At 34.5% G+C, this 14,687-nt stretch overlaps 1 protein-coding gene across 1 annotated transcript in view; it reads left to right on the forward strand.

Moving 5' to 3' along the window:
- Positions 1–14,687, forward strand: part of LOC127967925 (collagen alpha-1(VI) chain-like) — a 39,564-nt gene that overhangs the window by 1,638 nt on the left and 23,239 nt on the right. The window contains exons 2-23 of the mRNA XM_052568698.1: positions 2,208–2,451; positions 2,547–2,706; positions 3,019–3,132; positions 3,999–4,019; positions 4,117–4,137; positions 4,226–4,270; positions 4,529–4,582; positions 6,256–6,300; positions 6,403–6,429; positions 6,572–6,598; positions 6,694–6,738; positions 7,708–7,761; positions 8,823–8,885; positions 9,085–9,147; positions 9,344–9,397; positions 9,506–9,541; positions 9,683–9,745; positions 10,764–10,826; positions 13,693–13,755; positions 13,850–13,912; positions 14,008–14,058; positions 14,430–14,465. Of these exons, the coding sequence (XP_052424658.1) occupies positions 2,208–2,451; positions 2,547–2,706; positions 3,019–3,132; positions 3,999–4,019; positions 4,117–4,137; positions 4,226–4,270; positions 4,529–4,582; positions 6,256–6,300; positions 6,403–6,429; positions 6,572–6,598; positions 6,694–6,738; positions 7,708–7,761; positions 8,823–8,885; positions 9,085–9,147; positions 9,344–9,397; positions 9,506–9,541; positions 9,683–9,745; positions 10,764–10,826; positions 13,693–13,755; positions 13,850–13,912; positions 14,008–14,058; positions 14,430–14,465 (1,412 nt within the window). The remainder of the gene's footprint in view (positions 1–2,207; positions 2,452–2,546; positions 2,707–3,018; positions 3,133–3,998; positions 4,020–4,116; positions 4,138–4,225; positions 4,271–4,528; positions 4,583–6,255; positions 6,301–6,402; positions 6,430–6,571; positions 6,599–6,693; positions 6,739–7,707; positions 7,762–8,822; positions 8,886–9,084; positions 9,148–9,343; positions 9,398–9,505; positions 9,542–9,682; positions 9,746–10,763; positions 10,827–13,692; positions 13,756–13,849; positions 13,913–14,007; positions 14,059–14,429; positions 14,466–14,687) is intronic.

Below are 14,687 nucleotides of genomic sequence, written 5' to 3' on the forward strand. Positions count from 1 at the left end.
CAAAAAATAAAAAAAATCGTAAGGTTTAGTTTTTTTACGATTACATTTTTTTCGAAAAAAACAACTTTTTCGATTTTCACCAAAATTGTCACAGATAACACTGACAATAAGTTATGGAATTCAAGTTGATTCTTCAAACAATTCTCAAATATTGTGCGAACAAATTCAATGGAAAGCATGCAAAAAATGAATCTGAGGCTGTATCTCGCAACGGTTTGGTGTATTGAGATCAAACTTGGTGTGTGTTATAACAAGCATGACCTGAAACTGCTGTAACTGTAGTGTTTCAGCTCTGTGCCCCTGGTGGTCAGGAGATATGAAAAATGCATATTTTTTCTCATAACTTCTAAATGGTGTGGCCAGAAATCACAACTCTTTAGATTAGGTGCATCACGCCGAGTCAAATTATACCCAAAACACCCAAATTTCCAATGTCAGCCATTTGGGCTTTGGCCATTTTTAATTTTGTGGAAAATTGCTATATTTCATGACTGCAATGACGTATCTTTACAAAAATTGGTATGGGTCATCAGCATGATGCCCTGAAGGAGCCTGAGTAACCAGTTTCGAGCCAGTGCCACCAAGATGTAAAATCAAATATTCACATGATAATGATTTTGGGTGTGGTCGAATTATTTTCAAATTATTATTTCAAATCATTTTCACGGAAGTCACTTTTTAGACTCCTGCATCCTTGGCAAGTCCAGCGACACCAAACATGCCAGGTTTTGTCTTATGGTTTGTGCAAGTAGCATTTTAGCACTTGCATTTGTATAAAAATGAATATTACTCCAAAACAAATTTAGATATTTTCACCAAATTTGACACACATTAGCACACATAAATTTGACACACATTAGCACACATTGAGGACACATAACATAAAACTATAATTGTCAAAAACATGAAATTGTGATTGACTAGAATATATTATTATGATATAAAATGCTAGATTTTACAGATGCATTACACCATTGCAAAACTTTGTATGTACCATCGAGAGCATGACCTGAAAGTACTCAAAAAAGTTTTTAGACAGTGCCACCTTATGGTCAAAAGTTATAATGAAATTTAAAATAAATGGTAATATCTTTTTGGGAATTTTGCCTATTGTAATGAGACTGGTATTAATAGATTCCTTGGGTCATGTTGAGAACAGTGATGCCAGTGTTACAATAGTCAGCCAAACTTCCTCTCTGCCAGTTTGAATTTCTTTAAAAACCTACTTTTTCATACTCCTCTTAAACCCTTGGTCCGATTTTCACCAAAAAATTAAATCATATCATCTATAGAGGATGCTGACAAATTTTTGTTGATATACCAAATGGTTCTTGTTTAGGGCATGAAAGAATTTGCTGGAAAGATTCCAAACTGCATCTCAGGCTGTATCTCTACAATTTCTTGACATATTAACACCAAACTTTGTATGTGGCATTGTCACGTCACACCGACCATGACACATTAATTTGGCTATAGCGCCACCTATTGGCCAAGCATGATAAGCCAATAAATCATGTTACTAGAGATTGTATTTATTATTTTTTAGTCTTTTGACTAAAATCAATCTGAAATGGCTTCAGTTACTAATTTCTGCAGTTGATCTGATTCTACATGCCAGGCTTAGCTTCTCGTTTTGCCTCTGCTGTGCTTGGCCCCATAATTGCTGCTTGCAGTTATTTTTAATATTACTATTCTTATTTTCAATTATTACTATTTTAGGTTTATTTATTCATTTATTATTCACTTTTTAGTTCTGTTTTAAATGTAAAAAAAAATTAAGTTAGCAATTTTAACACTTCAACTATTACATTAATTGCCAAGCCAACATTTGTAATTTTCTTTTTAGTTTTCGTTGTTATGTCTATATTGTATTTCAGCTTTATTCAGTAAGCAAAATGTTTTTAATAGTGTAAGTTTTATTTTACTTATTTATAATCCTTTTGGTCAGTGTTGTTGTATTAGCCAGCAAACAAATGTTTTCTTAGTGGACCTTTAAAAATTAGTTTATTTTTACTTTATTGCTTTGCTTTGCTTTTTAACACTTGAGATTATGGAACACATACACACTATTACCTAAGTATTTTCCATCATTACATTCCAAATTCGCTGCTTATTAATAGTTAGTAGTTACTAGTTGTTGGGGCCGAGTTAAGAGATCTAGAATAATGTCATGCAGAAGAAGGCATTAATATCTGTATAATAAACAGTCAAGTGTTACCAATCTGATCATATCTGTTGTCTTGTTGCCAGACCACAACCATGTGATCGCAGTGTGACGTGGAATTCTGGAGCACTACATTACAGTGACGACATTGAGCTGGTGATGGGACTAGTTGACCTGAAAACAAAGCGTCAAGACCTGAAGGCGGCAGTAGATAAAATCAAATACATTGGCAAAGGAACATACACCGACTGTGCCATCAAGGAGGGTATCTCCGAGCTGCTCCGAGCGTATGTGAAATTTGATATTACTTAAAACGCCTTTCAAAAAAAGAGAATTTTACAAATAGCCATGTGTGAAAACAGTCACATGCATCTGTCTGCAGGGGCTCCCATTATCATGAGAATAAGTACATAGTGGTGGTCACGGATGGTCACCCTGTGACCGGCTACAAGGAGCCATGTGGTGGGATCCAAGAGGCTGCCAATGAGGCACGACAACATGCTGTCAAAGTGTTCGCTGTGGCCATCTCACCTGACCAGGAGGTACCGTGCAGATGCTACTTCAAGTTTCTCATTTTCTGACGTGTTTAAGATTAGAGAAAACAATGGGTTTTTAGTTAGATACTGTGTGACTTTTCTTGATTTTCTTGAACACATAGCAAGTAAACAATATAAAAAACTCAGACAATCTTGTTCTATGTAAGTGGACCATAATAAGCAGCATTGTGGAGTAGACATGTCGGTGGTCAAAAGTCTGGCCACACAGGAAAACACTAGATGTGATACTGCACTGAGAAATGGATTGCAATTGTATTTGGACAAACAGTAATTTTCTCTGAACTGTCTTCTTCTCAGGACACCAGACTGTCAGTCATTGCCACAGATGCGAGCTACAGACAGAACTTCACCGCTGCAGATCCCTCCCGCTCCACACAGATGAGCACTATAAACACTATCATTAGCATGATCGTGAGTGTCGTAACACAAACTCATCACAACAATGATGTTTAGCCTGTTTTCCTGTGGATTTTTGGGTCAGACTGACACAAACACATACAGAATTGATATGCTTGAAGATTAAGGATTAGGAACTTTGCTTGAAATTGCATAATTAAATGTCTATTTAAGAAAATATTATTTTGGCGTAAACATAAAGTGTGCTTTGAACTGTAACTGTACACTACTGTTCAAAGTTTGGGGACAGTAATTATTATTAGTTTATTTTTTCCTTGAAAGAATTAAATACTTTTATTCTGGATTTATTAAACTGATCAAAAGTGACAGTAAAGATGCTTATAATTTTACAAAAGATTTCTATTTCAAATTGGAGTTGTTGTTTTGAATGTAATTTTGATTGCTTTTTTCATCAAATAGTAAAAGTTTTTAGTGGCACAAGTGTTTTCAGTATTCATTATATTGAAAAAATAACTTTAAGCAGCAAATTAGCATATTAGAATCATTTCTGAAGGATCACGTAACACTGAAGACTAAATTAATGGCTAATAAATTACATATTCAATTATAAAACAATTATTTTAAATTGTAATAATCTTTCACAACATTACTGTTCTTACTGTATTTTTGTATATAAAGAAATACAGACTTGGTGAGCATAAAAGACTTCTTTCAAAAATAAAAACTGTACCAACCCAAATTTTTTTAATGGTAGTGTATATCGATAAGCTGATACTAGTTTATTAGCTCAATGCAGCATTTATGTATTAATTCAGATTTCACTGAACACTTGAGGGAATTTCAGCCTTGAGCTCATGCCAATTGTGTGTGTAGATATTATCTGATGTTGTCCTTTCCCCCTTTTTCGCTTTTCATTCTAGACAAACGAAACAAAGGATGTGGTATGTGCCTTTTCCATAACTTTTGCACATTTTTATGCATCTTATTTACATTTTGTACATTAGGATATTAATGTTGTCTTCTCAATCTTTCCTTCAGTGCTGTTCTTTTGACTGCAACGTAAGTAACATTAGATTACTTAACCCATTCAAACAGGTCTTGTATGGATGTTTTGGGTTTCTAACTGTTTCATGCAATATTTTCAAAGGCTCCCGGAGGCCCTGTGGGACCCCCTGGTGATCCAGGACAAAGAGTGAGTATAAATATATATATTATATATAATATAATATATATAATATATATATATATATATATATATATATATATATATATATATATATATATATATATATATATATATATATATATATATATAGTTATATTAGGTCTTTATGTTGCCTCTTAGAAACCACCTGTTGATTCCTACTGTATGAAATGTTACATGTATTCATGTTTAATTCACTGTCTACATGCACAGAAAACTGTGCCCTAACCTTTTCTTTTCCTGCAGGGAGAGGATGGACGACCAGGCATGCCAGGAGAGAAAGGAGATGTTGGTCCTCCGGTGAGCGTCTGCTATCTGCTTTTAGATACACTCCTGTTCAGAAGTGATAGTGGCTGTTTGTAGGATTACCGTACATCTGACATTTCTGACCTCCTCCATTCTGTTTCTGATCCAGAAAACAGTCAAGATCCTAATGCCAAACTTTGACATTTAAGCAAGATTAAAAATTTGAATCTGGCAGATGATAAGATGCCAAATTTTAATGGTGTCAAACGATTAATCGTGATTAATCGCGATTAATCGCATCCGAAATAAAAGTTTTTGTTTACACAATATGTATGTGTGTACTGTGTATATTTTTTTATGTATATATATAAATACACATATATTATATACATATTCAATATACACAGAACACACAAATATATTATGTAAACAACAACTTTTTATTTTGGATGTGATTAATCACGATTTTTTCTGAATTAATTGAAGTGAGATTTCAGAACTCGTGTCTAAAAGCCCATTTGCTCCATGAATGATAACTTTAAAGATAATACTAAAGGTAAGGTCTTAAAAATCATTCTATGATTCTATAAGAATAGGAATCTTCACATCGTATCGATAACAATATCAGCACATAGAAACAATATAAGATCACTTTCTCAATAATTTGTAAAAATATTTTCAGCTGATGAATAAACATTGACAGCCAATCAGAATGATATTTGGGGGTTTCTCCTCAACCACGACTGCTTATTATAAACATAATGATACCATGCGTTGGTGTCAACACTAAAATAGTTATCCTAATCGATATCTTTATAGTTCATTGTATTTCGCCGTATACTAAATGTGCCCTCACATTAGCATTAGCAAATTAGCTCATTGTCCATTGTCGTTAGTTTAGAGATACAATAGTACTGTATGAAGCACCACTTTTGACCTGTTGCGAAATCTGAACGAGGAAATCTTTCACCCTCACACCGAATTCCTGATTGTGTAGATTTGAGAAATACCTCATTTAAATGAATGAAATTGGCCTGTGAAATTGTAGAACACCTCTTAAGAATGAAGTCAAAATATACAGCTCTCAGGTGAAAAGTCAATGGCATGTGCCTATTATTGTGCTGATTAATACTTTTCACATGGACATGAGATCATTGTGTCCAATAAATGTTCCATGTGTCCCTGAATTTCTTTGTTGATAATCCAATCAAAGCAAAACCCTCGACTGACCCCGAGGTCTTCCATCTTCTGCAGCTGTTTTTTTTTTTTTTTTGAAGTTGCTGGTGAACTTTCTGTCTGCCACATGTGCAAAATTCTATAGTGTTTGTAAGGATGTTTTCAGAAATTTGGCCATTATAAGTGTCATAAAAGAAGTAAACATACCCATACACTGGAAAACATCCAGCTATGCTGTTAAGCGGTGGATGGTGACTGTGCCAGCTATTCTGTTATTTCACAGCAAATGCTGATTGTGTAGACATAACAATAATTGCAGCGCACAGTTGACTCCATAAAGCCCTGCAGTAATATTTTTCTTTAAGATATTATCTTGATGACTTTAATTTTCCTTGTTTATCCTCACTTAAGGCATTCAGTGTGATCTTAAAGGGGGTTTAGAGCGCAGCCATATTAACAAATGTCTTTGAATTAGTGATTTACATCACGACCACATCCCGCAAAACTCTTTTTTTGCATTCTCTCTGATGTTTCTTTACTTCTCCTAATAGGGAAATGTTGGTGATCCTGGTCCTGTCGGATACCAAGGAATGAAGGTCTGTCTTCCGCTCTCTCTCATAAATGTTTACACTCTGTTTATATTACAGTTGATTTGTGCACTCTTGCTGAAATGATAATCTATACTGTTTTCCTTCCAGGGAGACCAAGGAATAAGAGGTCATAAGGTAAAAGAAACAGATTTGCCTTGCAGATTTGACAGACATTTTTATCAATAGCACATTCCAAGGGTCTGCAGGCGATTATTTTATCTCATAATTCATTTTGGAACTGGGGAACATCACAAATACACTTTTGTTTTATCTGCAGGGAGAGAGAGGACATAAAGGCTTCAAGGTAAGCTTGTTTATTAGCAGTCTCTTTATTGTTGAGTCTTATCCATTTTTCCCAGTTGTTTATCGTACTGAGTTGAATCTCAATCCTACTTTTAGGGAGACAAAGGTCAACATGGTCTTGATGGAGTTGATGGACGTAAGGTAAGTGCTTATGTCCTCTTCCTGTATGACACAAAAACAGCTTTTTAAAGGGATAGTGCACCAAAAAAAATTCGATTCTGTAGTTTTTTACCAAACATGTATAATTTTTCTTCTTCTTTGTTGGAACAAAAAAGAAAAATGTTGCATAATATTTGCTGATATTTTCCATATATTTAGAGTGAATGGAGTTAATAAAATGGCTAATATGAACATTTTTTGAAGAGACAAGAAAAAAAATTAGATCACTTAAATCTGAAAATCTTCCTATAGTTTTCAAACTGTTCATAGTTTTCAAATCTCATTTGTTTTCATGTATATTTATTCACCAGATGTGATGTTAGTAGATCATGATTTTCATGTTGGTCTGTTCTTTGTACAATAAAGTACAATAATTAATTCAATATTGAAGAATAATACGCCGCTGTTAGATTTGACATTATTTCTCTCTCATCTTCCTGTGCTGCTTTCTCTGGCATCCTGTGTCTGATTTCAGATTAACAGTATGTGAACTATAGAAACTAAAAACATTGCATGGTTATCTCTCTTGTCTATCTGACTCTTGTTCAATTTCGTCTTTGTGTTTTTCCTTGAGTCTGACTGTGCTTTGGGAAAAAAAGCCTGGTCTTGTGTCTCTGATCCTTGACTTTGTCTTCATCCTCGGTTCATTTTCTTCCTCAGTCAGTTCTCAACATGTACTCTAACTCTTTCCAAGGCATTTTCCTCTCAACAAATCACTGTTCCTTAATTTACTCCCCCATCTGCACGATACATCTGAACTCACAGTAAAAATTTATCATGGTGTGATTTACATGGTATCCATTGCATGCAATCTTGTTTAGTAATGTTTCTTTAGTATTTTATTTCTTTGCATGATGTCACCCTCAAGCTAATTAAATGCAGTTCAGGGTGTTTGAGTAACACCATGAAGAAAAGTGTTTATGTTTTGTGTGTTTGTATTATATTTCATAGGGTGAGGCGGGATTCCCTGGTTTTCCAGGCTGCAAAGGGTCACCGGGGCCTAATGTAAGTATAACTGTTAAAAAATATGTATATTATATTATATTATATTATATTATATTATATTATATTATATTATATTATATTATATTATATTATATTATATTATATTATATTATATTGATGAAATCACATTCTGAGTTTCTGAAAATTGTATTATTTTATTTAAGGTTAAGATATAAAACAAAAGATAAAAGTCTTAATATTTATTGCATTTAAAATAATCTTGTTTACAGGGTATTTAGGTATTTCTATAAAATGACACAGTTTTAATAAAGAAAAAATATTTTTAGCAATGCAGCATTTACAACATTCTTTCCTATATTTTTAGTTTCATTAAAATATATTAGTATCACATGAGTGGATGGCAGTATGCATAATGAGATGATATGCAGATGACGCATAATAAATCACATTGTAAACTCCATGTATGGTTATTCTGGCAAAGGAATTTCACTTGTGCCTGTATGTTTATAAATCTGCTAAGCGGGATTCATAAAGTGAACTTTGTGCAGGTTAGAGTGCAAAAAGATCTAACCAATTGTTTGCAAAATCTTCCTTTTGTGCATAAACCTACTTTTAGGATGACAGGTGACTGTTCACATGACTGTCTGCCAGCTGAGAGCATGTTTACATCAGATTACTGTGATCCAGGTGCATTTAAGCTTCTGTTGATCCAGATGCATTTGAGATGTAGAGATTAAGTTATAGATTCACATGTTTAGATCTCAGAATCTAATTGGCTGAGCTGGATCTCATTCTCCTGTAAAGCATCAACTCAGTAGGATTGTAGATGTTCTTTGAGCAAATTGTGCAGTGTGTCAGTCAGTTTCACAAGCGTCTGTTTCCACTCAGCCTGCATTTGGAAGCCAGGACGTGGGATGTTTGCCTCTTGAGTAGCCTAACAATTACCAAATTTGACATCCGAGCTGCTTTCAGAACTCTGCACAGAGTTTTGTACTTTGTTTCCATTCTGTTGTAAAGAATATGCAATATGAAAAGCAGGAAATTTGGATCTATGTTGTTCTCCATTGTTCATAAATAAACTTTTGTATTTGATTTGTTAGGGCTTGCAAGGAGAACCAGGTCCTAAAGGAGACCCTGGCCAATATGGACCCAAAGGACAAAGAGTAAGGGATTTAAAATTTCGATTATATTAGAAATCATGATCAGACAACAACAAGAGCACTCAGTCTCTTATGGTCACCAAGGCTGCATTTATTTGACCAAGAGATCAATGAGTCATATCACCCTTTTATAAGTCATTTCTCGAAGTAAATCATCTTTAAACTTAGAGGCATATGTTTTGGGTTCTATTGTTGCTTTCAGGGAGATCCTGGCAAAGACGGTGAACCAGGAAGACCTGGAAACTATGGGTCCTCGGGGGCAAAGGTACGGAGGAAGATTTTGATCTTGTATTAAACACAGTTTTACATCATGACTTTTGACTGGTAAATGCCACATAGCCTTGGACATGTGTTAGTTATGATTCACTAATGCTGTTGTTTGGCTTTATGGGCTTTTACAGCATTATAATTAGTTTCAGTGGACATTGGCTCATCTACAATCTCATTGTTTGTTGTTTCAGGGAGACAGGGGTCCGCGTGGAGCCAATGGCGATAAAGGCGAGCGAGGGGATGACGTACGTGTTTTCACAGACTTGGATTCTAAACATCCAGTGTAGTAATGTGTGACAGATCTGCTTTTAGTGTTATCTAAAAGTCTTTTCTATTTCCTGTTCTTTTTTTAGGGACTACCAGGACCAGATGGCCCAAGAGGAGAGAGAGTAAACGAGCATTTATATTTACTTCTGTCTTTGTGTGAATGGTTGTGTTCTAAGCTGTTTGCAAATGTGGGTCTTTTTACACGTGAGGGTCAGAATATGCAGGTGATCTGATGTTTTTCCGGGTTTTTATTTTTCTGTCAGGGCACACCTGGTGAAAAAGGTGAACAAGGTTCCCGTGGTAACAGAGGGCCCAGAGGTGACCCTGTAAGTATATGTCACATTTAGAAAATATCCCACAATGCACCCCTTCCAAACACAATGGTAAAACTCTGCTAATAATTTTAAGTCAATTTGAAATGACTTTAAATTATATTCGCCAGCCAATAATGATAACAGTAATTTTGTGGATCTGAGCATCATATACAGTTGAACAGATGCATTTAAAAACTTAAAAGCATACAAATGCTCCTCCTTGACAGAAATATCTTACAAAAATGACATAATTTCGGGCTGCAGGGCTGAATGAATGCCCGAAACTCATTTAAGCTGTACATTCTTTCAAAATGAGGACATAAAAAATCAAAATGATGAAATACTATGTTATAATTATGTTATTAAAAGTTTAAATTATGAGATACAAAGTCATAATTATGACATTAAACTTTTTATGTCATAAAACCAACATTTTATCTTACAGTAGTTATGAGTTTTGTGTCAACATTTCTATTTTATTTTTATGACTATAAATTCCTCCATAATTATGACATTAAAGGACAAAAAAATATGAGAAACTATGGCATTATTTGAAATTATGACATAATCGATTTGAATAATGACATAAATTGTAATTATGATATAAAGTTTGAAATTATGACATAATAGAGTATAACTATGACAAAAGTCAAAATTATGAGATAAAAAGTTTTTATAAATATTAACAGTATTTTTGTTTGGATTTCCAACTGAAAGAGGCAAGGTTGTATTATTTTTCAGACATTTTTCTTTTTCTTTTTTTTTTTATTTATTGAAAACACAAATGAATTGCTCACAATAAAGTAAATTTCTGTTTGATTTCACATTGACTTAAAATATTGAGTGGTTCTAATTAAGAACATATATACACAGATGTACATAACGTCTGTTTCAAACAAATTCATTAGTTATTAATTGCTCATGTTCTGTTAGGTAAATTGTTTGACAGCTTGAGCCTTCTGTGTTTATGCAAGAAGAAAATCATATTGTGGAAGAATGATACAAGTGACATGTATGTGGACTCTGACAGGGTGAACCCGGGCCCCGGGGTGAACAAGGACGTGAGGGGTCAGCAGGGCCAAACGGAGAACCGGTGAGTGATTGACGAAAACCACCGCGAGTGGTATACACCAGATTTTGAGATCTTCAGCATTATCTTGCTTGAACTGAGACACTACAATTCAATTCTTTAGCATCTTTATACATTTATACACTTCCTTAAACATTAATCCAGAATTATAAGGTGCAGAGTATATAATGTATAAGCGCATGAACAAAGATGAAAGCTTATGACTTCAGGACACAGGCATCCTGAGAGGCCCTCTGAAATCTCTGAGATCATTAGAGCTCTGGGCTGTGTTAGGAGGTAACTTGAGGAACAAAGAAATACGACCAGTGCCTCTGCCATTTGTGATGGTATGGGCAGTGGGAGGGGAAAGAACAAAAGCTATATCACTTCCCGAGGTCAGATGGACTCCAGATGGACGACGTCAGACCGGCTGGGAGAGCTCAAAACTGAGCAGCAGATACAGTTCAACATATGTATTTTAATACCTAAAACCATACAAATCTTCTTCCCTAACTGGAATATATTACCCTCTTTGTAGTAAAAGATGACGTTGTTTGAGTGTCCCAGACTAATTGAGGCTGTAAGTTCTTCCACCCAGCCCTAAACGCATAAAACGTAAATCATTTTAATTAGAAAAGCACTGGTGGTTGTTTTTTGCATCCTCTTATAAAAAAAAAAAAAAAAAAAAAAAAAAAAACGAAGACATGTAAATATCCATAGGTGGTCTTTGCTTGGCCAGTGTGGGAAACCAGCTGAGACGAGCAAACCAGCTTTGAGCTGGTTTAAGGCAGTTTTTTATTTTTTTTCACGTGAATAAATTGTGTTTATCTCAAGACAAAAATTCTTGCCCCAAACTAACATTTTGGCTAGTTTTGAGGCATTGAGTAACATTGATTAGAATGGTTCAACTTTAAGAAGGACATTATGAGTGATAACACATGCCAGAGCTGACTCCAGATTCCCTGATGAAACGAGCTAATCTGCTGAGATCTGGACCTGGGAGTCTTGAGGCTTACATCATTACCACCAGCTGCACCACAGGACTCCATGCATGCTAGTTCTGTCAGCGCTGGACTTCTCTCTACAGCTCTTGTAAACTGCCAGGCCAGATTTCTGTTGCCTCTCAGGACTTGAAATTTCCTGTGCAGTTTACATGAGTGTTTTCGAAGCAAATTCATGCCCAAATGGTTTCTCAATTTCATGATTTTCTCAAAAACAACAGCTGCTCTTTGGTTCTCACATAATTTTTGTTAGTTACTAGTGAGGAATTCCGTTATCCCCAAACTGCTCAGTTTTGTACTTGAAGTTACCAGTAATCACAAGTTTTACTTTTTGCTATGAGTAACGCTCCTTTTTTTATTAGTTTTGTCCTGGCAGAGATATTTTCCAGTGGAGTTGAGTGGGTGGGATGGGAAAGAACTGAATGTTCAAATACATGGAAATTTGGATGCGTTTCTGAACTCATGAGCCACTGCTTTCTCAAAGCCTGCTGTTTTTTTTTTTTTTTTTTTTTTTTTGTACTGATTTAATTTGTCTATGTGTCAGATTCCCCTCTATGAAATGTAATGCTGCAGTAAATAAGAAATGTATATATATAACAAAATATTTTTTTACTGAGTCATTTTTGGAAATAATATTTTTAGTTGATGACTCAGATGTCAAAAAAAAAAGCTAAATGTTATAACGTATGATACAATAACTGTATGATTCAAGTATATGGTCAAGTTGTCATGAATGGCTCTCTGTCTTCGGTCTCCACGCCCTTGACTCTGGTGTGACTTTTATTCTCCAAACAAAACAGTTACTACAGATTTTTTTATAAGATAATGTTGCATTAAATTAAATTATTAATTAATAATTAATATCACACACACACACACACACACACAATTTTTTTTAGATCAGTAGCAAATATTTTTTATGTTTTTTTTTTTTTTTAAAGAAGTTTCTTGTGCTCATCAATGCTGCATTTATTTGATAAAAAAAAGTACACAAAAAAATATTTTTGGAAATATTATTGCAATTTCAAATGAAATGTTCTTTTTTAATGTACTTTAAAATATAATTCATTTCTGTTAAGCAAAGCTGAATTTTCAGCATCATTACTTCAGCATTACTTTCAGCATCCTTTAGAAATCATTCTTATATGCTGATTTATAATCAGTGTTGGAAACAGTTTAGCTGCTTAATATTTTTGGGACTTGTGATACTTTTTCAGAATACTTTGATAAAAAAGTGCAAAGAACAGTTTTTATAAAAAATAAAAAATTATACACTACTATTCAAAAGTTTGGGGTAAATTTTTTAAAACGTTTTTAAAAACGGTTGTCAAGACGTATATTAATAGAAAAGATTTTTAATAAATGCTGTTCTTTTTTTTCTTTCTTCTTATTCATCGAAGAATCAAAGAAAAAAATATTAAGCAACACAACAATTTCAACAATGATCTAAGAACAGCATATCAGAATGATTTCTGAAGGATCATGTGACACTGAAGACTGGAGTAGTGGCAAAATTCAGTGCTTTGTCGCAGAAATACATTTTATTTTAAAGAATATAAAAATAGGAAACCAATATTAACAACTGCCATAATAATTCACAATATTTCAATTTCTTCTGTATTTTTGGTAAAAAAAAAAAAGTATATATATATATATAATACTATAGCCTTTATGAGCATAAGAGACTAAAAATTAAAAACATCAAAAATCTTTTAAACGGCAGTGTATACATTAAATTTTTTCTTATATCCTGACCAAGCAGGGAGATCATGTTAAACCATCTAAGAAAACTAATTTAGGTTGGCTAAAGAGTGTTTTTCAACCCAAACAGAGGGATACTAATATATTCGAATGTCTCCAGGAATATCATTTTTTCCCATTTCCAACAGGGTGCGCCAGGAAGGGTAGGGTCCCCAGGTTATCGTGGTGATGAAGGTACTACAGGGGCCGAGGTGGGTGATGTTAACTAGACTAGATAACCTTTCAACCTGACCTCCTGCATCTATGACCGACCTACATTTCCCATGTTGCATGTCTGTGCTTTAGGGAGCCAAAGGGCCCAGAGGAATCAAAGGGGCCCCTGGAGATAGAGGCCTGATGGGAGAGAGGGTGAGTTGATCCTGTTGACCTTTACAACTGGTTTTAACTAATCAAAGGCAGTTGTCCAGTGCTTCAGCAAAGTTTTTTTTCTTCAACCTTCTTAGGGTGAAGACGGACCTCCAGGAAATGGAACAGAGGGCTGTCATGGTTTCCAGGTAGGAGACCTCTCAGTTTACTAAACCCCTTGTCTTTAAAATCTGTGTGAACAGGAAGTTGCTGCCAACTTTATTTCAGTATGTTGAACGAAAGTTAAGCATATTCTTCCAAAGCCATGGCTCAAGCCTCAAACTGATGTCATTGGAGAAGGCATGCCATTCCAGAGCTGATGCAAATGATTAGATTTGATGAAAGATTACCGAGAGTAATTAATTAATTTGATTAATTTTGCATGGATACATTTTTCAAGTTAAGGCTAGCAATGTGCGCCAACAAAATAAATATTGTAAATGTTGAATTCATGAGGTCTTTGAAGTCATATCCAATGGAGTATCTGTATTGTTTATGTGCATGTTTTGTGTCATTTTAGGGTTATCCTGGGCCCAGGGGAGATCCAGGAGCACCTGTAAGTATCCCAAACCCTACAGATGATCTGTTTTTAACACAACCCAATAGTGTTGCAAAAGTAAAAATCCCATTCATTCCTTCCACTGAGAAACTGATTTAGATGGATAATGAATAACACGTTTAATTTATGTAATGATAAATGCTCATTTCATTAAAAAAAATATATATTTCCAGTAAAGCACCAAATTATTCTGCAGAGATCCATTAATCAGAGTTGCAG

Source organism: Carassius gibelio, chromosome B11, assembly GCF_023724105.1.
Source record: "Carassius gibelio isolate Cgi1373 ecotype wild population from Czech Republic chromosome B11, carGib1.2-hapl.c, whole genome shotgun sequence".
NCBI classification, from domain to species: domain Eukaryota; kingdom Metazoa; phylum Chordata; class Actinopteri; order Cypriniformes; family Cyprinidae; genus Carassius; species Carassius gibelio.